The sequence below is a fragment of the Oncorhynchus keta genome, chromosome 28 (genome assembly GCF_023373465.1).
Source record: "Oncorhynchus keta strain PuntledgeMale-10-30-2019 chromosome 28, Oket_V2, whole genome shotgun sequence".
NCBI classification, from domain to species: domain Eukaryota; kingdom Metazoa; phylum Chordata; class Actinopteri; order Salmoniformes; family Salmonidae; genus Oncorhynchus; species Oncorhynchus keta.
Window position 1 is genome coordinate 25961051 of NC_068448.1, and position 22980 is coordinate 25984030.

Genomic DNA, 22980 nt, shown 5'->3' on the forward strand with positions numbered 1-22980 from the left:
CGTTTCGACGAGTGAGGAGGAGACATTAAATGGAATGGGCTTTCCTTGCAGTGTGAGACGCGATGGAGCAGAAAGCGTCTGAGTGAAGCTGCCTTAAAGCCCATTGAGCTATTGGCTAATGAAGTCAGGGCCATTCTCCAAGATTTGCGATTGAATTTTTCAGAAAGAACAGACGTTTTCTTCTTCCCTATGTCTCGTCTTTCCCTCTTATCATTTACACACAGGACAAAGGAATGTTCTCCTCTTGTGTGTTCTGCTATCATTGTCAAATGGACTGGTTGATTTAGAATAAGGTCCTTTATTAAATGAAGGGAGGGATCTGTTGGTATTGGGTGGGAAATGGCCCTCACCAACCTGTGCGTACCCTTATAGAAGACTCTGGCACCACTGTAATTTCCTCTGCGTGTCTTATTATATTGCTTCATTGATTGAAGCACCTTGTTGTCGCCAGCAATCTCCCCCAGCCACACACTGACAATCATAGTTTGTCTTGTGTGGATTAGCCCGCATTTTAAAGCACTGCAAGGCAACGCTTTTCTTAGTTTTTCTGCCGACTGCTGTTACTGCGTGGCAGTCTCAAGGAACACAAGGGCTTTTATCAGAAATGTTTTACACCCTGCTAGATTATTATTGTCAAATGTATTCATAGCCGTTTTGTGTTTGTTCACTTCGGATCCATTATTTGAACTAGAAAGCATGTCAAATCATGCGTTCCAATCTTCATGCGTGGTCCTGTGAAAACGAAGGGTTTTGAGGGAGAAGTATTACCAGTAGAACGGCTGTTCATGGTTTGTTGTATCGCTAATTTACCGCACCACTGTCTTCTTTATAAAGACTTAGTTCCATGCCATGTAGCAAGCACTTTCCCCACTACCATTCATTCCTGGCAGTCAGACTTTGACCACCACATTGTAAACTGTCAAAGTGCCTGTTTGGGCACCAGGGGGCAGCTGTCTTGTGACAGTCTCCAATGTTGGTTCCGTCCACAGGCAGGCAGGCGTTGTAGATTAGCACAGACTGATCATTAATTACCATGCAATCATCATAAATAAACATTTAATATCCAGCCTCTATTCACCCGAGCAACACATTGAGCCACCATGTGTATGATAGCAGTGAGTCGTCTAGGCCCTGTGTCAGATGCCTCTATTTATATTTACCTCATTACAACAACGTGGCGTTTGCCAAAGGGATCAGTGACTGGCAGTGAAATGTTATGCGCAGTATTTGCTGTTGGGCTTTGGTTGTGTGATGATGGAGCCGGACCAGGGAGGCAGATAATGCTGTGAAGTTGGCGTGTCTGTTCAAACTGCTGTCACTCTGTTTGGGGGAGGTGGGTGAGTCCCCGCCTGACAGACGGAATCATAGAAGAAGAGTGCTTCTAGACTTCATACCCTGAGTTCCCTTTACAGCCAATGGAAGCCATTCGATGGAGCTGTCTGTCTACATTGTATAGGTAGGCTACAACTCTGACGGTCTGAAACCGTGAGAAAGGCTTTCTATGAGTGCGAGACTGTTTGTGAAGACGCCACACGTAATCGCCCCACGTCTGTGAATTCTCCTGAATGCTGGAAGTCAGAGAGCTGTGAAAACTACTGGTTGTAAACAGCAATGTTCCTCTGCTGTTTGAATTAGCACAGGCTCTCACTAATCCAGCTAAAGCCTTCTGCTGGCTCCGCTGCTCTTGTCTACATCCCTCTCCTGCACCGCTCCTTGCTTCATATATCTGCGTTTCAAAGCTTCCTCAACCCCCCACCCAGTACCCCCTCTTTCTCTCTCTCTCCTTGTCACTAGTTGCAAAGCACTTTGACGCACTTGAACGTGGGTATGAGATAATAATCCTGCTGAAATCCTGACAGCCGTGTTGACACGCTGTCGGCAGGGGCCTCGTTCTGGAAATATCTGCATGACTCCCTCATCCGACCAGCTGAAACAGAGTTTACCTGAATGGACAGAGAGCAGAGCAGCCGGCCGCCAGACAGCTAGACCCCTTTAGCCTCGAGGCCCGCAGTAGCTAACCAATCACAAATTAATTTTCTTCAAAGCTTTAGGGGAGACAAATGCATTTTAATTTAATATTTTTTTAGCAAGGATTATTTTCCCAGCATGCCATACAGATGTAGGCACATGTCAGGGGCTCCAGGGGGTATAATACCTCTTCGCCTCTTAAACTGCAGGGGCAGCGGTTAGAACGATAGAGGACGGGAGAAGCGTTCTAATCAGAATACTGTACAGGGTGCCTTTTCTCCGCATTAAAACCATATTTTGCTGTGTTGCCGGTTTCTTATGGAAATGTAAGAAAACTTTGATGCTTTCATGTGAAAGTTATCTGCTTATGTGTTAAGTGAGCTCTAAATTAGCCATATTAATATTTTAAGCGCAGTATGTTCCATCTGGAGATGTTGATAGCCTAAACATTGGGATGGGAACATTACCTAACATTTTCCCTTTTATAAAGCATTAGAGTAAGAATGACCCATTGGTAGTTTTGCTTTTATTTAGATTTTCGTTGGCTCTTTCAGCTCTGTAATGTTGGGCACAAAAGTTATAGCTAATCTCCTGATTCAAAATCTGAGTTTGCTCAGACAGACAGCTCATACAAAGAGAGACAAATGGAAGGTGTTGTCTAGACCAGAGATTCTGGAGGACTAACACATCCTCCAGACACATCCTCCAGACACCTCGAGATTCGAGGACGACCGATTAATCAGAATGGACGATTTAATTAGGGCCGATTTCAAGTTTTCATAACAATCGGAAATCGGTATTTTTGGGCGCCGATTTGCCTTTTTTTATTTTATTTTTATTTTTAATAAATAAATATTTTATACCTTTATTTAACTAGGCAAGTCCGTTAAGAACACATTCTTATTTTCAATGACGGCCTAGGAACGGTGGGTTAACTGCCTCGTTCAGGGGCAGAACGACAGATTTTCACCGTGTCAGCTCGGGGGATCCAATCTTGCATCTTTAGAGTTAACTAGTCCAACGCAATAACGACCTGCCTCTCTCTCTCGTTGCACTCCACAAGGAGACTGCCTGTTACGCGAATGCAGTAAGCCAAGGTAAGTTGCTAGCTAGCATTAAACTTATCTTATAAAAAACAATCAATCATAATCACTAGTTAAGTACACATGGTTGATGATATTATCTAGCGTGTCCTGCGTTGCATATAATCTGACTGAGCATACAAGTATCTAAGTATCTGACTGAGCGGTGGTAGGCAGCAGCAGGCGCGTAAACACTTTCGTACGTTTTGCCCGCAGCTCTTCGTTGTGCGTCAAGCATTGCTCTGTTTATGACTTCAAGCTTATCAACTCCCGAGATGAGGCTGGTGTAACCGAAGTGAAATGGCTGGCTAGTTAGCGCGCGCTAATAGCGTTTCAAGCGTCACTCACTCTGAGCCTTCTAGTAGTTGTTCCCCTTGCTCTGCATGGGTAACGCTGCTTCGATGGTGGCTGTTGTCGTTGTGTTGCTGGTTCGAGCCCAGGGAGGAGCGAGGAGAGGGACGGAAGCTATACTGTTACACTGGCAATACTAAAGTGCCTATAAGAACATCTAATAGTCAAAGGTTAATGAAATACAAATGCTATCGAGGGAAATAGTCCTATAATTCCTATAATAACTTCAACCTAAAACTTCTTACCTGGGAATATTGAAGACTCGTGTTAAAAGGAACCACCAGCTTTCATATGTTCTCATGTTCTGAGCAAGGAACTGAAACGTTAGCTTTCTGACATGGCACATATTGCACTTTTATTATTTACTTGAGGCTACATTTATTTTATTGATGTATTATATTACGTTAAAATAAGTGTTCATTCAGTATTGTTGTAATTGTCATTATTACAAAAAATAAATAAATTGCCCGATTAATCGGTATCGGCTTTTTTGGTCCTCCAATAATCGGTATTGGCGTTGAAAAATCATAATCGGTCGACAACTACTCGAGATACCTCCAGACATGTCCAGATACCTCCAGAAGAACAGACCAGACACTGAGTGACTGGACATCCATTCCTGATCTCCTTGACTCCTTATTGCCTGCAGGAGAGCATCCATCTCAAACACAAGAGGCAGGTTGAGGTTAATACGTCTTGTGTCTACATATCTCACTGCAGAATTCACTTCGCCCTCACTTTGTCTTTGGTTTTCTCAAAATGATGGCTAAAACAGGAGCGTGCGTGGGCTGGAAACCTGGTCTTTTTACAGCGTGTCAAAGTAGCGTGGCAGTTGGTGTCAGCGGTGGGATCGTTTGCCTGGGGGATAAGTGCTCCTGGTGGAGGTGTGTAAAACAGCGCTTAGCCCAAATCGACGCCAAGGCAGAGCCACCCTGCACAGATCAAGATATTGATTGGATTAGCGCAGCAGGGAATGGCACTGAGGGTAGAAGGAGGGATTGAAGGAGGGTGGAAGATGAGTGTGGCTGACTGGGTTTGCCAGCCAGCCTCTCGACCCAGGTACCAGCTGCTGGATTTGCACAGGCAAATCCGGTTAATGCGGGTAGCATTGCACACAGCAACGAGTGCCTTAGCGCAAATGTATTCAGGAATGCAAGAGGGAGTCCCATCCTTAGTGTCATCTTCTCCTTGTTGTATTCACAAGGGGTGGGTTTAAATGCCACTGGGCCATTCCCTGTGGACCCATAATACCCGTACTGCACATACAGTAGGATAGAGCTTATACTTTCTGCTGTTTTAATAACAGACACAAGATGCTAATAGTCTCTCAACAGGGCTCCCGAACCATCTTACGGCATTTAATCAACGTTTTCAATTAATCCAGGTATTTACATTCACCTCATTTTATATGCCCAGTCCCAGCTGTCAGTTTATTTTGGTTAAATATTTGGGACATCCAAAGATGCCTCTAAGCCCCCCTGGATAAATGTGAAGGAAGAGCTCCAGTTGTTGAGGATTCGTGTTTTGTTTTAGGTTGTTCTATGTGCTCCCTGGTGGCATGAACAGGCCTGAATGGAGATCAGCCAATCAAGGCTCTTTGAATGGATAAGAAGGAGATTGAGTACTGTTGTAGAATCTAGGTCAGTGTGTCTGCAATTTCACTTCACTGTCTCACCTTGCCAGCTCTCATTGTAGTGCAGACATAGAGCCACAGACACTCACTCACTCACTCACTCACTCACTCATTCACACAAAGACTATATTCCAGCATTTTCACTCACATAAATGGGTTAATAATTTTAGGCATGCACAACGTGGCTACAGAATACTTATTCCAGAGAAGCACAGTGGGTCACTGCTCTTTGGTAATTGCAAGCATCATAATCTCCTGGACCGGTGTTCACACAATAACAGTTCCCGCTGAAATTCCTACTGTAGCAAGTTATGAGAACCTCTTCACAGCCTCATTAAAGCCATTAACATTTAAGAAGCAGCAGCCCTTAATGGGGGCTTCAGAGAGAGCTCAGTTCAGCCAGAGGGAGATGAGGCTGAGCAGCAGTGGGCCTCGTCTGGCCCGCCTCCTCCCTCCTTCTTTCACTCTGACTGGAGAGGATGAGGGGAAGGAAACAGATGATAATTTGTCATCTTTGATAGTTATCGGATTAGGTGTGAATGCATACGAGTGGTGCTCCTCTGTCTCCACTGTCGGCTCCCTCCCCTTCAGATGACTTGTGTAGGGATTAGATGGTGTGAAATATGACAGAGACTGACCCCACTGGAACTTGTGATGAATTGATGGGGATTCAGGGTTGGGGTTAAGCGATGATCCCATCACATTCCTGCTCTACTCACTTCAATTACCCCCAGCTTTCCCTCCCTCTCTCTGCCAGAGGAGAAATATCCGAAATAATTAAGGGAAGCCTATTTAGCCTGGGTTTATGGATGGTATTCTGAGGCACGGCCGTTACCTCATTAAACTGAGGTGCTGCCTGTCAAGGTACACATGGAAATGGGATTCCACCTTGGCTGTCTCTTTCCTGGGCAGCCACATCAGTGATTGTGGAACTGAAAACCTACGGTACAGAGACATGGAGTCTCTCATGACAGGGATGTAGGCATTAGACCAGCACTGTGCTTTGGACCGATTTGATTGTATGCTATGGGCATGGAGTCTCTTCAGCAGTAGTTAGAGCTGTTACTGAGGACTGCATGGGTGATGATGGTCTCTGGTATGGTCTCTATAGCCTTAATGAAGAGACTGTGTGTCAGTGACCAGGCCCACTGCTCCTTCCTCAGTCTGCCTGACTGACTGACTGACTGCCAGAGGTGAAGTGACCTGGGATCAGAACACCCACTAACTACACCATGATGGTCATTAAGGTTTTAACATCTTGACATGTTCCCCTGTACACTCTAGCAAGGCATTTAACTGCAATTACATCAGCTTAATATCCAGTTCTTAGATGAACTGGCTGTTACCGAAGGCAATGATTTGGGATGGTGGGAAATGTGCATTTTATCAGGGGATCATGTTATTTTATTTCATCGTGTAGAATTGTACACTAACTTACTGTAACATTCTGCGTTTCCTCATCATGTTTATTTTTATATTTCAGAATTTGGATCGATACAAGCAAACCGAGAAACAGTTCCACGACCAAGCCACAAAATCCGAAGCTCTTGTAAAGTAAGTAAAACCGCCTGTTCACCTGTAGTAATGTTCACCTCCAGACTCTACAGTACCTGTGGAACTGCAGTCCCTATGTAGATGGGCCCCAACTCAACACCACAGACAGTCATTCACAAGCTATAACACTTGAAAGCATTCTACAAGATCTATGATGGATCCATGTACTCTGTAGAGCGCTTTTTCATCTCTGCTTTGCTGTAAATTATACACTGATTGTATAGTAGTTGCTCCTCTGTTTTGTCTCCCACTACAATTCACAGTAATTGATGTTGTCAGAATGGTAGAAGAGCTCGTATAAAATCGTTTTCCGTAGCCAACTAGTGCTGTGCTTTTGGTTTCCATGGAGATGGGTTGGCTCCCTTAGACTCCAACAATGCACATGATGAGGTGTGTTTTTCCCTCTAATTCACAAGAAAATGAAATGTCTTTCTCAGATGGAAACAGCCCAAGGATAGCAAGGTGCCGTGAATGTTTTCTCCTTATTATCATAGATAAGACATGGTAACAGTAACAGGTAGGTATGGCTGGGAGAACTGGAGAATGACAGATACAGTATCTATGACAGAATGTATTCACCTGTGCCTGGGCTGTAGACTAACATTCCCCCTGAGCAGATCTAACGCTCGTGAAATGAATGCAGATTGTTTGTAGTGCCATACAACTGTTGGACACAGTTGTATGGCACTAGTAGCCCATCGCACTTACACACTTTGCCTACTCATTATCGCCAAAGTAAATGTCAGTGTAAATTCAATTCAATTAACCTCAACCGTACTTTATACATGAGCAAATCACCTGCCCAGATAGCAATCTTTTCTTTCCCAAACACTCCCCTGTGCAAAGTCCTGTAAATCGAATAAGATTAATTTGGCAACTGTTTGATTAATCAGCATTTAAGAATTGTGTTTTTCAGCTAAATAATTATAATGAGAGATGGGGAAACTGCTGGCAAAAGACACTGCACTTCTAACTTTATTTCAGAATAGGGAGGCATTTATTTCCATTTCCTGTCAAACTGTGAGCTTTCAATATTAGCCTTATCACATAGCCTACCAGTTGACTTGCCTTCTTAGCTAATGCATTTACTAATGCATGTTTTCCAAAGACTGACCTCAATTCTGCACAGTACAGGGATACCCTAATCACTATAGAGGTTCATAGTAAATCCATGTGCTTTATTGGAAGGGCCTGATGTTAAAGAAGTGTTAAGCTCCATTTAGTTTGTTATGGTGAGTATTGAACATCTGGTGTTTCAATCCCATTGTAACGATCTTAAACCTATTTTATAATACACTGTATTTTGGTCCATCCTTCCAGACGTGTTCATATAGAACCCAGTAGGATCAAGTAAAACCAGAATCCTGTGCTACTTTGGCGGTGAGACCCTCTAGATATGGGAGCACAGAACTAATCATCATTTTTATTCAGAACTATGATATGAATCAAACTGCAGTTTGGGACAAAGGTCCTATACGGGTATCACATCAGTCAATTCATTGTCATGCTGTAGTTATACTGTAGAATCAGTAATCCAGTCAATTACCATAACCAAAGGTCCTATACGAGTATCACATCAGTCAATTCATTGTCATGCTGTAGTTATACTGTAGAATCAGTAATCCAGTCAATTACCATAACCAAAGGTCCTATACGAGTATCACATCAGTCAATTCATTGTCATGCTGTAGTTATACTGTAAAATCAGTAATCCAGTCAATTACCATAACCAAAGGTCCTATACGAGTATCACATCAGTCAATTCATTGTCATGCTGTAGTTATACTGTAGAATCAGTAATCCAGTTAATTACCATAACCAAAGGTCCTATACGGGTATCACATCAGTCAATTCATTGTCATGCTGTAGTTATACTGTAGAATCAGTAATCCAGTTAATTACCATAACCAAAGTTGGAAGTAGAGCAGAGTAGTAGTACAATCTGAGAGAAATGTGTTCAAATCCCCTATAGTCTTGGGGAAAGGCAGCTCTTCTCTCTTCTGCATCATGTGTAAATGAAGCAGTGTGTGTCAGGATGGTGGCAGCTGGTTAGGGACTGCAGTACTCCCTGCCTGTTCTGTGCTAGCATAGCAACAAGGAGCTAACTAATGCAGGCCTCTAATCAGGGATTTGAGCTGCTAAGCTCACGTTAGCGTGCTGCCGTCTGAAGAGACTTCCTCCCAGGCAGGAGAAATGGCTACACGCGCTCCTATCAGATGGCCATACGATCAGAGTGAGATGTGTGTGATGTGAGATGGATGTTTCTTCTCTGCCTCCAGTGCCTTCTGTTGCCATTTCGGCCTACCAGGTGAAGGTTAGAAGATTGAGTGAGCACACTGGGGTAAGAAGATCAAGGGCAGTGGGTTGTGGTTGGCCTGGGGGAATGGTTACAGTGGCATAGAAGCCAGGATGTGGTCAGGGGGTTATACAGCCAGACTGGGTCTAAGGTTAGGGTGTTAAAATAGGGCTGCAAGGCCTGGGCTGGGTTTGCAGAAGTTACACTTTTCCTGAGTTCTACTACCAGAGCTTAGGCAGACAGTGTCAGTTTGCCTAGCTTCTACCTTCCTGCCTCCTCCACGGCATGGCACTCACTGTGTGATGTTTATAATTCCGTTTTTAATCCCTAGACTTGGAGAGGGTTTGCCAGGAGCGTCCTGTCCCTGCTTGTCGTCCCCGTGTGCACGCTGCTGCCTCATCTGGGCTGCAGCTCCCCTGAATCTCCTGGAACATGACAAGGCTGCTTTCTAACCTCTCTGTCTCTGTCCCTCGCTGCTCCCCGACTTAACTCCCTTTCTAGCACACAGAGCAGAGCACAGGGCCAAGTAAAGATGGGATTCAACTGCTTTAAGTCAATCTCTAGTGTCCGTAGTCTTCTAGCTGTTTTATCTCTTACAGTGCCTTGCAAAAGTATTCGGCCCCCTTGAACTTTGCGACCTTTTGCCACATTAAAGGCTTCAAACATAAAGATATAAAACTGTATTTTTTTGTGAAGAATCAACAAGTGCGACACAATCATGAAGTGGAACGACATTTATTGGATATTTCAAACTTTTTTAACAAATCAAAAACGGAAAAATTGGTTGTGCAAAATTATTCAGCCCCCTTAAGTTAATACTTTGTAGCGCCACCTTTTGCTGCGATTACAGCTGTAAGTCGCTTGAGGTATGTCTCTATCAGTTTTGCACATCGAGAGACTGACATTTTTTCCCATTCCTCCTTGCAAAACAGCTCGAGCTCAGTGAGGTTGGATGGAGAGCATTTGTGAACAGCAGTTTTCAGTTCTTTCCACAGATTCTCGATTGGATTCAGGTCTGGACTTTGACTTGGCCATTCTAACACCTGGATATGTTTATTTTTGAACCATTCCATTGTAGATTTTGCTTTATGTTTTGGATCATTGTCTTGTTGGAAGACAAATCTCCGTCCCAGTCTCAGGTCTTTTGCAGACTCCATCAGGTTTTTTTTCCAGAATGGTCCTGTATTTGGCTCCATCCATCTTCCCATCAATTTTAACCATCTTCCCTGTCCCTGCTGAAGAAAAGCAGGCCCAAACCATGATGCTGCCACCACCATGTTTGACAGTGGGGATTGTGTGTTCAGGGTGATGAGCTGTGTTGCTTTTACGCCAAACATAACGTTTTGCATTGTTGCCAAAATGTTCAATTTTGGTTTCATCTGACCAGAGCACCTTCTTCCACATGTTTGGTGTGTCTCCCAGGTGGCTTGTGGCAAACTTTAAACAACACTTTTTATGGATATCTTTAAGAAATGGCTTTCTTCTTGCCACTCTTCCATAAAGGCCAGATTTGTGCAATATATGACTGATTGTTGTCCTATGGACAGAGTCTCCCACCTCAGCTGTAGATCTCTGCAGTTCATCCAGAGTGATCATGGGCCTCTTGGCTGCATCTCTGATCAGTCTTCTCCTTGTATGAGCTGAAAGTTTAGAGGGACGGCCAGGTCTTGGTAGATTTGCAGTGGTCTGATACTCCTTCTATTTCAATATTATCGCTTGCACAGTGCTCCTTGGGATGTTTAAAGCTTGGGAAATCTTTTTGTATCCAAATCCGGCTTTAAACTTTTTCACAACAGTATCTCGGACCTGCCTGGTGTGTTCCTTGTTCTTCATGATGCTCTCTGCGCTTTTAACGGACCTCTAAGACTATCACAGTGCAGGTGCATTTATACGGAGACTTGATTACACACAGGTGGATTGTATTTATCATCATTAGTCATTTAGGTCAACATTGGATCATTCAGAGATCCTCACTGAACTTCTGGAGAGAGTTTGCTGCACTGAAAGTAAAGGGGCTGAATAATTTTGCACGCCCAATTTTTCAGTTTTTGATTTGTTAAAAAAGTTTGAAATATCCAATAAATGTCGTTCCACTTCATGATTGTGTCCCACTTGTTGTTGATTCTTCACAAAAAAATACAGTTTTATATCTTTGTTTGAAGCCTGAAATGTGGCAAAAGGTCGCAAAGTTCAAGGGGGCCGAATACTTTCGCAAGGCACTGTACATCAGACACTCTAACTCTCTGACCGATGCTCTGCCTATCAGATATCGTCAATTGAAGAGAGCTAATGTGCTGTATTGTGGCCCCGGCAAAGGTTTACAAGTGAAGTAGTGGTCCAGGCACTCAGCAGTTTGTAGCGGTCTTGAAGCATTGCTGTTAATGCTGTATTGTGACACTTCTTCTTCATCGTCTGTAACACACACCCTTTGAGCCTCCCAGAGAAAGGAGTGTATCTTTGATGGAACAGTTGAGGTGGCTGCACCATTAATCATCTTGGCAACATGCCAAGGCACTGCAGACCTGTCTGAGGTGAACAGAACACACTGCTACCGAGGAGCTCCCCTCATTGAAAACAAAAGACGACGCAGAAACGAGCTGTTCTATGCTATTGATATTAGTAGAATGCCCTGTAGTAACAAATTGACATTATCGTAGCCTAACTCCAGTAGAGAGGGGGAAGAGGGAGAGGATATCAGACTGGTCAGGGGGCTGTACTGTCAGACACAGCGTGCTAGCTACAGCTAACAACTGGCCAATTAGTTAGCTCCAGCCAGATATTGCTCTTGTTGTTCTTGCTCCTGGTGTTATGGCCTCGCAGAGAAAAAGCCCTCATTATAGAAGACACCGGCTGTCCAGGGCGTTTCAAGCTGGAACTCCTCAGTGGCTGAGCACAGAACTGGACCAGCCCTTTGCTGCTGTATTACTATCTCTACCATGATACAGAACCACAGCTTTTGTTCATGATCAGTCATGATACGGCTGTCTGGTGCTAATAGCAACTATGCTGTAATTGAGATTGTCATGCATAAAAGATGACCACTTTGTAGAGGTCATAAGGATCCCCATTTTGACATGCACTACTCTCTACTGTAATTGTGGCTGAAATGTAAGGAAATATCCTGTCTGCCTTGTGATCCATGAGACAGCCCTGAATAAGACAGCCTAACCATTCCTTAACAGCAACTCCCTCTGTGTGTGCGTGTGTGTTTCATCAACAAAATATATATGAAAAAAACTATTTTTCAGTGGCAATTGACAAGACTATAACTAATTAAATACACCCAGAAAAAACGACAACTTAACTAAAATAATTTTTCATTTCAGTTGACTAAAATGAGACTAAATTAACTGGACAAGTGTTTTTGGAGAGATTGAGAGCTTTTCAGTGATAAGCACAATTAATATTAGTAGCACAGATGTTCTGTTCAGCAGTGGGAAGGACGTGCCACACCCAGCAAACACAGCCTACATCAGCTGGTGAGCTGCGGGTGAGCAAGCGATGAGTGTGGGCAGACAGGCTCCGCCTCCGATTATACACATCGTGCAGGCGGCTCTCTTACTTCACCTTAGCTAACCAATCACCACCAGCCTTCTAGTTAACTACCCTTTGCCTGGTTAAGAAACACAAGCTGCTTTCCAATAGCAGCATTGAGTTTAATAGTAAAACAACAGTCACAGTTTTTCTCTCCCTTGATTAGGATATAGAGAAGTAGGCTGTCTTTGAAATGTTTAGTCTCGCTCAACCCTCCCACTTTTCCCACTGCATTTCATATCCAGGTTCTGTAGCCAAGTCTCCCTCTTTTCCTAAAAGAAAACGGCTTGACTAGCCATGGGGCTACCGTTCATAATGAGCCATAATACCGGCGCTGAGTTCTCTCTTCTTTCTAACGTGCATTAGCGGGCTGCATTTTACATTCATAAAAAATATCGCGATCCATTCTAAAACAAGGCTACTAGGCAGACTGAACCGTTAACCATTTCTTTAGGCTACATCTTGTTCAGTCATGTTACCTTATTAGCTAGCGAGAGCTAACAACTTATTGGAATGTTCAGATAGTATATTTCTATGTAGAACAATCATGCCTCTCTGACATGTTGAATAAAGAATAATGTTGGCTCTGTTACATGAATAGTTCGCTCTATTCATGGAGGTTCGAGAACCTTTTTAAAATGAACGTGGCCCTGATAACATTACCAGAAGCCTATATGCAAACATTTAGTAGCACAGAAGAAAATGAAATGAGATTGCCGCTACACTATATCTGACTGGTTAAATCATTTTATGTTGAGTCAATATGGACCCAGTGACTCAGACCTAAGCACTGGGACTTGGACTTCAGCACAGGGGATTTTGGACTCGATTCGGACACGAGGTTTACTGACTCGACTGCATCACTGGGCAAAACAGTTATTAGCTCCCAGTCAGTCATTAGCCCCCCTTCTTCTTTTGGACATCAACGTGGCTGTGGCGTCTGTGGAACACTGATAACAATGGTAGCGACGCGACCAAGTGATCGAAATGCAACCCATACTACTTTGCCAATACTTTGAGGCACCATCTGGTGATTGTGCTCTGCAGTAGTAATTGTCAGCGGTGTCAGATCCCTGCCTGTGTTTGAGCTGAGCTCTCAGTGCTCTGCCTCGGGCAACTCCAGGGCTGACAGGCTTAAGTGGGGGAGCATCGTGTGGAGGAGAGCAGGGAGAAGAGTCCGCCACTCCGCAGCCCTGCAGGTGAGATTGGCTGGGGGAGGAAAGGAGAGTGGAGGGGAGGTTGCATGCGCTGTGCTGCGCTCCTCACCAGCTCAGGAAATGTAAAAGCTGTCAGAGCCGGGACCATCATCTGTCTGCCGAGCAACAGCCAGGGTTAAAGAAACGCACCTCTAATCTAGTTAATTTCAGCCCCTCCATCCCCAAAACATGTCAGTGAATTCCCCTGCAGATACAATTTGGGGACTTTACAGTGTATAGCCAGTGTGATTCATGTATTTATCTGGCTCTTGCAGTAATCTGCTGTGGCTTGGCTGAGGATGGCAGATCAGAGTTATCTCGAGGCGATGCAGTAGCTACTCTCTCTGACATTTGAGTGAGCGCTGGTTGCCCACAACAGCAGCAGCAGTGTAGAGATATGGGTGCCTCTCCTCTGACTCCTACTGATAGCACCTGATCAGCTATGAGTTACAGAACTAGCACACACACAACCTCTGCCCTCAGCCAATCACATTCAACACAGCAACTCGTTTTGGAGTTTGTTTGTGCTGCTTAGCATTTCTATTGATTTGAATATACATATTGCAAGCTTGCTAATGGAACCTTTTGTAGTTGTTTTTCCTCTTTCCATTTGATTTCTAGTCTTTCATTTCTCCTTTTGCCTCTAAGCTCGGCAGATTTTCAGAAGTCAGCCTTTGTTTTTCCACTGCGCGTTCTCTGGAGGAGATTAAAAATAATTGAAATCTGCAGTAATTAAGGCCTAATCTCTGTGTTCCGTTATATTTACTTAGAGATTTTGAATTCCGAAATTACTGCTCATATGCACAGCCTGCTTCACTCAAAGCGGCCTAAGCGGCTCAGTTAATATTTTTATTTAAGACCTCGCCTTCAATTTGGTTCAATTCGGTTCAGCTTTGGCTGCGGCAAACCAATTTTCTGCTTCAGGCCCCTTTAATAAACCTGCTGCGCTATCTGGAGCTTCCTTCCCTGATGAAGGCAGTTTATTTTAAATTAAAGGAGAGTTCCTTATCTTACCAGCGCAAAGAAGAGCGTTGCTTTAGTCTTTTTCTCTGCCGCTGTCGTTATTAAACAGAGGAAGGAAGAGCTTCAGCATTGGGTAAAACGGGGATCAGATACACAGACTCATCCTCCCTTAAACACGCCTTGATGGGCTGTTGATGGAGATTTATTTCCCATCCTTCGTATTTTTCTTCTCTCCTCTTAACCGTTCAGATAAGACAAGCAACTCACAAGGAAACGCTAGCGATAGCATATCGCTCTGCTGCTTGGTAATATGCTGCGTGATGTGATGGGAGCCTTGGATGTGTTTTAATTGAAATGCCGGGGTTGGCTTGCATGCCGAATCAAAGCTGAGCCCAGGTTTTAATTCGGGTTTCAATTAAGCGCCGTGTCAAACGGTCCTCTGAGAGTAGCTGTTGGAGTGCATTGCAAAGAGAGAGGGAGAGGATAGGAGGGTTTAATGCACATGACTTTGCATAATCAATCAAATTTCATTAAGCATGGCAACCTGGCAATGAATCTGCCACAAAGTTCCATCACTGGGAAATCGGAATGCAGAGACCAATTATGTTACATATCACATATCATATTACAACAAGCTAATTCAATCTCTGAATTCAGCCTGATTTGATCAGCTCATTTTGATTCGTTCAATTAGGAATGATTTATTCATTTCTACACCGTTTGTAATCTGTAGCTGTACGCTGGTTATGGTTGATAGAAAGAGGTTGTACTGTACGAAGCAGCCCTCCATATTACAGTCAACATCTTTCGGAAGACACAAACAAACCGTCTGTGTCTATGGGAATCTTGGGGGCTCAATGACATCACTGCTGAAAGGTTGCCAGGGTGACCGTGTGTCCCTGCCTCCTCTAGCCACAGTATCAGGTTATTTATCATCGTTGTATTAGTCAATGCCGCGCTTGTCACCGGCTCTATTAGTGAATATCCTCTCTGCCAGTAATTCAGTTGAACCTGTCTCTCCCCACCTATTCATTCCACTAAAGTGTCCGCAGGATGGAGAGGGAGACATTTGTACACACTGGGGGATGTTGGTGTGTGTATTGGTATGTAATGTGAAATATGAGTGTGTGTTTGTGTGTATAGGTATGTAATGTGAAATATGAGCGTTTGTGTGTATTGTTAAGTAATGTGAAATATTTTTATTATTTATTCACCTTTATTTAACCAGGTAGGCTAGTTGAGAACAAGTTCTCATTTGCAACTGCTACCTGGTCAAGATAAAGCAAAGCAGTTCAGCACATACATCAACACAGAGTTACACATGGAACAAACAAAACATAGTCAATAATACAGCAGAACAAAAGAAAACACAAATGTTTTGAGTTTGTGTGAGACGGGAGGTTTCTTTTCAGGTACAATGTGGAAACAGTTTTAATGTAGATGAATCAAGAATAGTGGTTGCCATGTAGCTTTCTTATTAACTTAGAACATTTTATTGTCTTAAAGTGTCCTTCACATCAATCCAGTGGAGGTTTTAGCATGTAAATCTTGGTGGGGTCAAATTCAACCAACATATTTTTTTTTAGGTGCATGCCAGCGACGCTACTACACAACAGTAAACAATAGATGAAATGCACTATAACGTTGACAAATGGTGCCCACAAACTGTTAGGGCCTAGATAAAGCTGTCCCAACAGCAGAGCTTTCTTTTCACCACTACGGAGTGAATCCTTCCCACCGCTACACCTGGCTATCAGCGGAGCCTTGTCTGGCAGTGAAAACACTTCATTGAGCTACTGATATGGCTGATTTGCTGAAAGATGCACTATGCAGAAATCTCTCTGCCATTTCCTGGTTACTTGTTTTGTCAAATAAACTAAAATTAGGTGATCTATTTGAATTTTAGCAAGTATAGTTTAGATAATCGTTGTACCATATAAACTGCTGTGCAATATATTTTCCATAATCCAGAATATTATATTTTCAGCGGTTTGAAGATGATGTACTAAACCGAAAGTAGAAAATACAAAAATGAAAACTTAAGAATAGAAAGACCGCTTCTTAGACTCTATAACTCCCATTTCTATGTACATATTGCAGCTTTAAATAAATATGGTTTCTACTGACTCCTAGTGGATTTGTCTAACTCGATAAGAACCCATTCTCCTTCAATAATAACAAATGTCGACATTACTTTTTGACTTTTGAACCATACATCAACATTCTTATATTTATGTTCAGTAAATGTAACTTTACTCTTCTCTAAGCCACCACACAGAATGGAAGAGAGAGAGACGCGGACTCAGCGGTTAGCCAACCATTTTTATTATGTAGTCTAAAAAGGAAGGAAAAGACCATCACTAGAATCCACTTTTATAGACAATATACCAACACACAGATTGCACAAACAAAAGAACCCTTGAAATATCAACTGGAATTACATGGGTCTATTAGTGAACCTTTTGTGGAACAGAAATATTTGAATGGGAAGAGACTGTCACTGGCAAACATGGTTACAGACCCAACAACATTATATAGTATCCCTCCTCATGGTTACAGACCCAACAACATTATATAGTATCCCTCCTCATGGTTACAGACCCAACAACATTATATAGTATCCCCTCCTCATGGTTACAGACCCAACAACATTATATAGTATCCCCTCCTCATGGTTACAGACCCAACAACATTATATAGTATCCCCTCCTCATGGTTACAGACCCAACAACATTATATAGTATCCCCTCCTCATGGTTACAGACCCAACAACATTTTATAGTATCCCCTCCTCATGGTTACAGACCCAACAACATTATATAGTATCCCCTCATGGTTACAGACCCAACAACATTATATAGTATCCCCTCCTCATGGTTACAGACCCAACAACATTTTATAGTATCCCCTCCTCATGGTTACAGACCCAACAACATTATATAGTATCCCCTCCTCATGGTTACAGACCCAACAACATTATATAGTATCCCCTCCTCATGGTTACAGACCCAACAACATTATATAGTATCCCCTCCTCATGGTTACAGACCCAACAACATTATATAGTATCCCTCCTCATGGTTACAGACCCAACAACATTATATAGTATCCCCTCCTCATGGTTACAGACCCAACAACATTATACAGTATCCCCTCATGGTTACAGACCCAACAACATTATTCAGTATCCCCTCCTCATGGTTACAGACCCAACAACATTATACAGTATCCCCTCCTCATGGTTACAGACCCAACAACTTTATATCGTATAGTATCCCCTCATGGTTACAGACCTGACAACATTATATCGTATCCCCTCCTCATGGTTACAGACCCAACAACTTTATATCGTATACCCTCCTCGTGGAGAAAGCACATGAATGAGTTAATTATAATACACAAAGTAAGCAATACAATGAAATGCCTCATTCTAACATTGCTTAAAATTATGAATAAGATAGACCTATATAAGCAATTTAACAATGTAGATGTACGATCTATGACATAAGGGAACGATGCACGGATAAGGGGTAAGCTGTAATTTCGATTAAGACATGAGTGAGCTGAGATATTCCTATGCGTTCAGCACTTTTGAAATGGACAGCGACAGAATTCAGATAATGTGCCATTCTTACAGTATTCTCCCTGTACACCAAGTCAGAATAGTAGGCTAAATAATAGGGGCACATAAGCAAGCAAAAAATGCACTCACAATATCCGATGATGACATTTCTCTAAAACAGGCTACATGTGTACCACCTAATCAGAACAGTAGGCTAAGAAGTTCTGAGGGGGAGAGCGACTACATTTTTAGAGTGAGACATATGGCTACTAACAGCTTACTACACAACATACACTTAGTATTACTTTCTTAGTTACAGTATATATATCTCCCTGGCATATCACTTATGCAGCATCATACAAGACATACAGTGCCTTCAGAAGGTTTTCAGGCCCCTTGACCTTTTCCACATTTTGCAAATGTATTAAATATAAAAACAGATACCTTATTTACATAAGTCTTCAGACCCTTTGCTATGAGACTTGAAATTGAGCTCAGGTGCATCCTGTTTGCATTGATCATCTTTGTGATGTTTGAGAGTCCGCCTGTGGTAAATTCAATTGATTGTACATGATCTGGAAAGGCACACACCTGTCTATATAAGGCCCCACAGTTGATAGTGCATGTAAGAGCAAAAACCAAGCCATGAGGTCAAAGGAATTGTCCGTAGAGCTCCGAGACAGGATTATTTCGACGCACCGATCTGGGGGAAGGGTACCAAAAATGTCTGCAGCATTGAAGGTCCCCAAGAACACAGTGGCCTCCATCATTCTTAAATGGAAGAAGTTTTGGAACCACCAAGAATCTTCCTAGAGCTGGCCAAACTGAGCAAACTGGGGAGAAGGGTCTCAGTCAGGGAGGTGGCCAAGAACAAGATGGTCACTTTGACAGAGCTCCAGAGTTCCTCTATGGAGATGGGAGGACAACCACCTCTGCAGCTCTCCACCAATCATGCCTTTATGGTAGAGTGGCCAGACGGAAGCCACCCCTCAGTAAAAGGCACATGACAGCCCGTTTGCAGTTTGCCAAAAGGCACCTAAAGACTCTCAGACCATGAGAAACAAGATTCTCTGGTCTGATGAAACCAAGATTGAACTCTTTGGCCTGAATGCCAAGTGTCACGTCTGGAGGAAACCTGGCATCATCCCTACAGTGAAGCATGGTGGTGGCGGCATCATCCTGTGGGGATGTTTTTCAGCGGGAGGGACTACAGTAGGAGACTAGTCAGGATCGAGGAAAAGATAAACAGAGCATAGTACAGAGACATCCTTGATGAAAACCTGCTCCAGAGCGTTCAGGACCTCAAACTGGGGCAAAGGTTCACCTTCCAACAGGACAACGACCCTAAACACACAGCCAAGACAACCCAGGAGTGGGTTCTGGAAAAGTCTCTGAATGTCCTCGAGTGGCCCAGCTAGAGCTCGGATTTAAACCCGATCTAACATCTCTGGAGAGACCTGAAAAGCTGTGCAGCAATGCTTCCCATCCAACCTGACAGAGCTTGAGAGGATCTGCAGAGAAGAATGGGAGAAACTCTCCAAATACAGGTGTGCCAAGCTTGTAGCATCATACCCAAGAAGACTCGATGCAGTAATCACTGCAAAAGGTGCTTCAACAAAGTACTGAGTAAAGTGTCTGAATAGTTATGTAAATGTGATATTTCTGTTTTTTTTATTTTTATAAATTTGCTAAAATGTATAACTTTTTTTTGCTTCGTCATTATGGGGTATTGTGTGTAAATTGAGGTAGCACACGTGTTCTGCAGTCGGAAAGGAATGTACATACTGGGGGGAAAATTGCTGTCTACCAACTTTGACGCAATTAAGTGGTCTCTTTCCGAAACCTTTCTTGCACATGAGCAGCGATTTATGTCGCATGCCTCCATCACGTGTACAGTGTTAAGGTTTCTCTGCCTTGGTTCAGTGGCATCAACATGTCCTGTGGACAGTGCACCAGTTTGCTCGCAAACTGTGCCAATCCCCGCACAACCAGAGAAGGTGAACCATGCCTACACGCTGTGTTTTCCCTGGCTGCCCCTCCACCACAGAAAGCACTGAGCTAGGCTTGTATGCTTCTTTATTAACTCAAGGACATTTTGACATTTTACCATTTTTTTTACATTGTTTGCTAAACTGATATGTGACACGAATTAATGCCAGAATGACTTGCAAAACAGGCTTTTTAAAAAATGTATTATTATTATTGTATCATTTGTTTTAAACAGGTGAGGCTCAAAGCATGTGGGGCTCAAAACCTGAATGACGGCTCGTCACTGCATCAATCACCTGAAATGATTTTCACAAAAATACAATGTCACTGATCATACACTGTAGTAATGTTGGACATGTTGCTTGCTGTGTTCTAATAAAAATCATTAAGCTGTTTCTCTTTGATGACCTTTGGGCTGACCCCTTACCTGTGTGTGTCCACAGAGCGAGGAACACAGAGCCTGTGTGCATCAACCTGCAGTCCCAGATCCTCAACTGCTACAAGGAGAACCGGGAGAAGACTTTGCAATGCTCAGACCTGGCCAAAACGTACATGCAGTGCATTGACGCAGCCAAGAAGGTCAGTGTTCACTATAGGCTTTCATTCAGTAGATGCCTGGAGGTTTTCATGACCTCTTTCTACACAAATAGCTAAATATATTTTACAGTCAATTCACCGGTTCATCTTTTTTTCCCAACCACATCCAGTGAATATAAAACTGTATTTTTGTCCCTGCTTCAAATAACCAGAGCCCAGGTTCCCAAAAGCATCTTAAGGCAAAGTTCATCATTAGAACCTTCGTCTGAGCATCGTTAAATCTCAGAGCTGTTTCCCAAAAGCATCTTAAGGCAAAGTTCATCATTAGAACCTTCGTCTGAGCATCGTTAAATCTCAGAGCTGTTTCCCAAAAGCATCTTAAGGCAAAGTTCATCATTAGAACCTTATCTGAGCATCGTTAAATCTCAGAGCTGTTTCCCAAAAGCATCTTAAGGCAAAGTTCATCATTAGAACCTTCGTCTGAGCATTGTTAAATCTCAGAGCTGTTTCCCAAAAGCATCTTAAGGCAAAGTTCATCATTAGAACCTTCATCTAAGCATCGTTAAATCTCAGAGCTGTTTCCCAAAAGCATCTTAAGGCAAAGTTCATCATTACTAAAGTCGCACATGAAAGCTCTTGTTATTTACCGACTACCTCAGACCACTCGTAGAACAGCTAAGTGCGTTGTTAGATGCTTTTCTGCCCTTCCGCATCACTTTATACTGTTCACAGAAGATCTCTGCTAATCACAGAATCAAGTTTATCGGTCTCGCTGTGACTGCCGATATCGTCAAAGCGAAATCGACTACAAATACAAAGTTACCAATTGCAATTTTTACAATCCTAGGATAAAAAGAGGCTTCAAATGAAAACTGAGATTACTGCAAAGATCAATACAGTATAGGCTACATATTTCTATCACATTGAAATGAATTTCAGCGTTCTCTCTGTGTGGTGTTTTGGGAACCGCATGTTACATCTTCGGTCGTTGTAGGAACGATGCATCGTTAAAACACCCGTGAGCTTAAGTTTCATCGCTATGGGGATGCTGGAACTTGTCTACAGGAGTGTATGCAGTAGTCAAAGTAAAGAGGTTTCTAGCCCCCAAGTCAAATCTGGCTCCCTTACAGTTTTATAGCCTCCTCTTCACAAGAATGCTACCCCTAGATATAGAGAGAGTTCCTTGAAGTTTGTGTACTAGCAGCATGATATTCTACTGTAAGAGTTGAAAGTGCACTTGATAATATATACATGCCAGGTACTGCACTGTTCTGGTCTGCTCTGGCTCTACACCGAGGAAAGCTCCAGGGCGCTCCAGCTCCTTGCATGGCAAGTACTCATAAAGAATGTGCTAATCAGCTCTGTGAACCTCCTCTCCTCCAGCCCTGTGCGTGTGCGTTCCATTCCATCGCACCAATCTGAGCCAACAAGGAACTTTCTCTCTACATTAGCCCAACTAGATAGAGGTTTGAAGTCGGGGATACCTTTTGAAGAGACTGTGAATCGCAAACCAGCCCCTCGTCCCTACCAACTCGCTTGGAGGGCCCTCCGTTGTCACGTGTTGCTGACAAAACTCAGAGGGGGAATTCAAGAGCGACGAGGAGATCAAATTAAACTTTCAACTTCGGGACACACTCGTGACTTTATTGAATTCAGTTCATATTCCACATTTAAATAATAAAACAAGCATGAAATTCTAATGGAAAAATATCCCCTATCGTTTTACAATATATATAAACCTCTATCATCAATCAATCAATAAAATGTATTTATGAAGCCCTTTTTACATCAGCAGATGTCACAAAGTGCTTATACAGAAAACCAGCCTAAAACCCCAACCAACAAGCAATGTAGATGTGACTTGGCACGATGGAAAACTCCCCAGAAAGACAGGAACCTAGAGAAGAACCAGTAACAGTTTAACATTTAATTTGGGAGGTATTTCATATGTGCCAAGCCTTGAAATCAGACACAAGCAAATACAGGTGGCTTATAATTAGGCATGCCTCTCCATTATTTTGTGTGAAATTCTGCAATCTAAAAAATAAGGTGGTGATGGGATACCACTGTGAAGCTGGCGGAGTAGCTGACAAGTGGCAATCGGAGGGTCTAATAAGCCCCTAAACCTTCCATCATTTTCACTCCCTCAGCTTTGGGACACTTGTGCGGAGGCGGAGGCGCTCACAAATGGAGGGGCGAGGGGAAGGGGTGATTTGGGATTCAGCCTCTTATCTAAAAGAGTTTCGATTTGGTTTTAGTCATTTTAAAGTATATTGAATTTGCAGAGCAGTGAACATCATCATCATGGAGTGTTT

The 22980-nt window shown here is 43.0% G+C and overlaps 1 protein-coding gene across 3 annotated transcripts in view; it reads left to right on the plus strand.

Annotated features, from left to right (window-relative positions):
* Positions 1–22980, plus strand: part of chchd6a (coiled-coil-helix-coiled-coil-helix domain containing 6a) — a 62621-nt gene that overhangs the window by 22215 nt on the left and 17426 nt on the right. For 2 of the 3 annotated variants that reach the window (XM_052485215.1, XM_052485216.1), the window contains 3 exons: positions 6518–6588; positions 20572–20707; positions 22049–22291. In XM_052485215.1, the coding sequence (XP_052341175.1) occupies positions 6518–6588; positions 20572–20707; positions 22049–22087 (246 nt within the window). In that variant the 3' untranslated portion in view covers positions 22088–22291. Of the gene's footprint in view, positions 1–6517; positions 6589–20571; positions 20708–22048; positions 22292–22980 lie in introns of those variants that run through there. The other variant, XM_035740497.1, reaches the window with a different exon arrangement.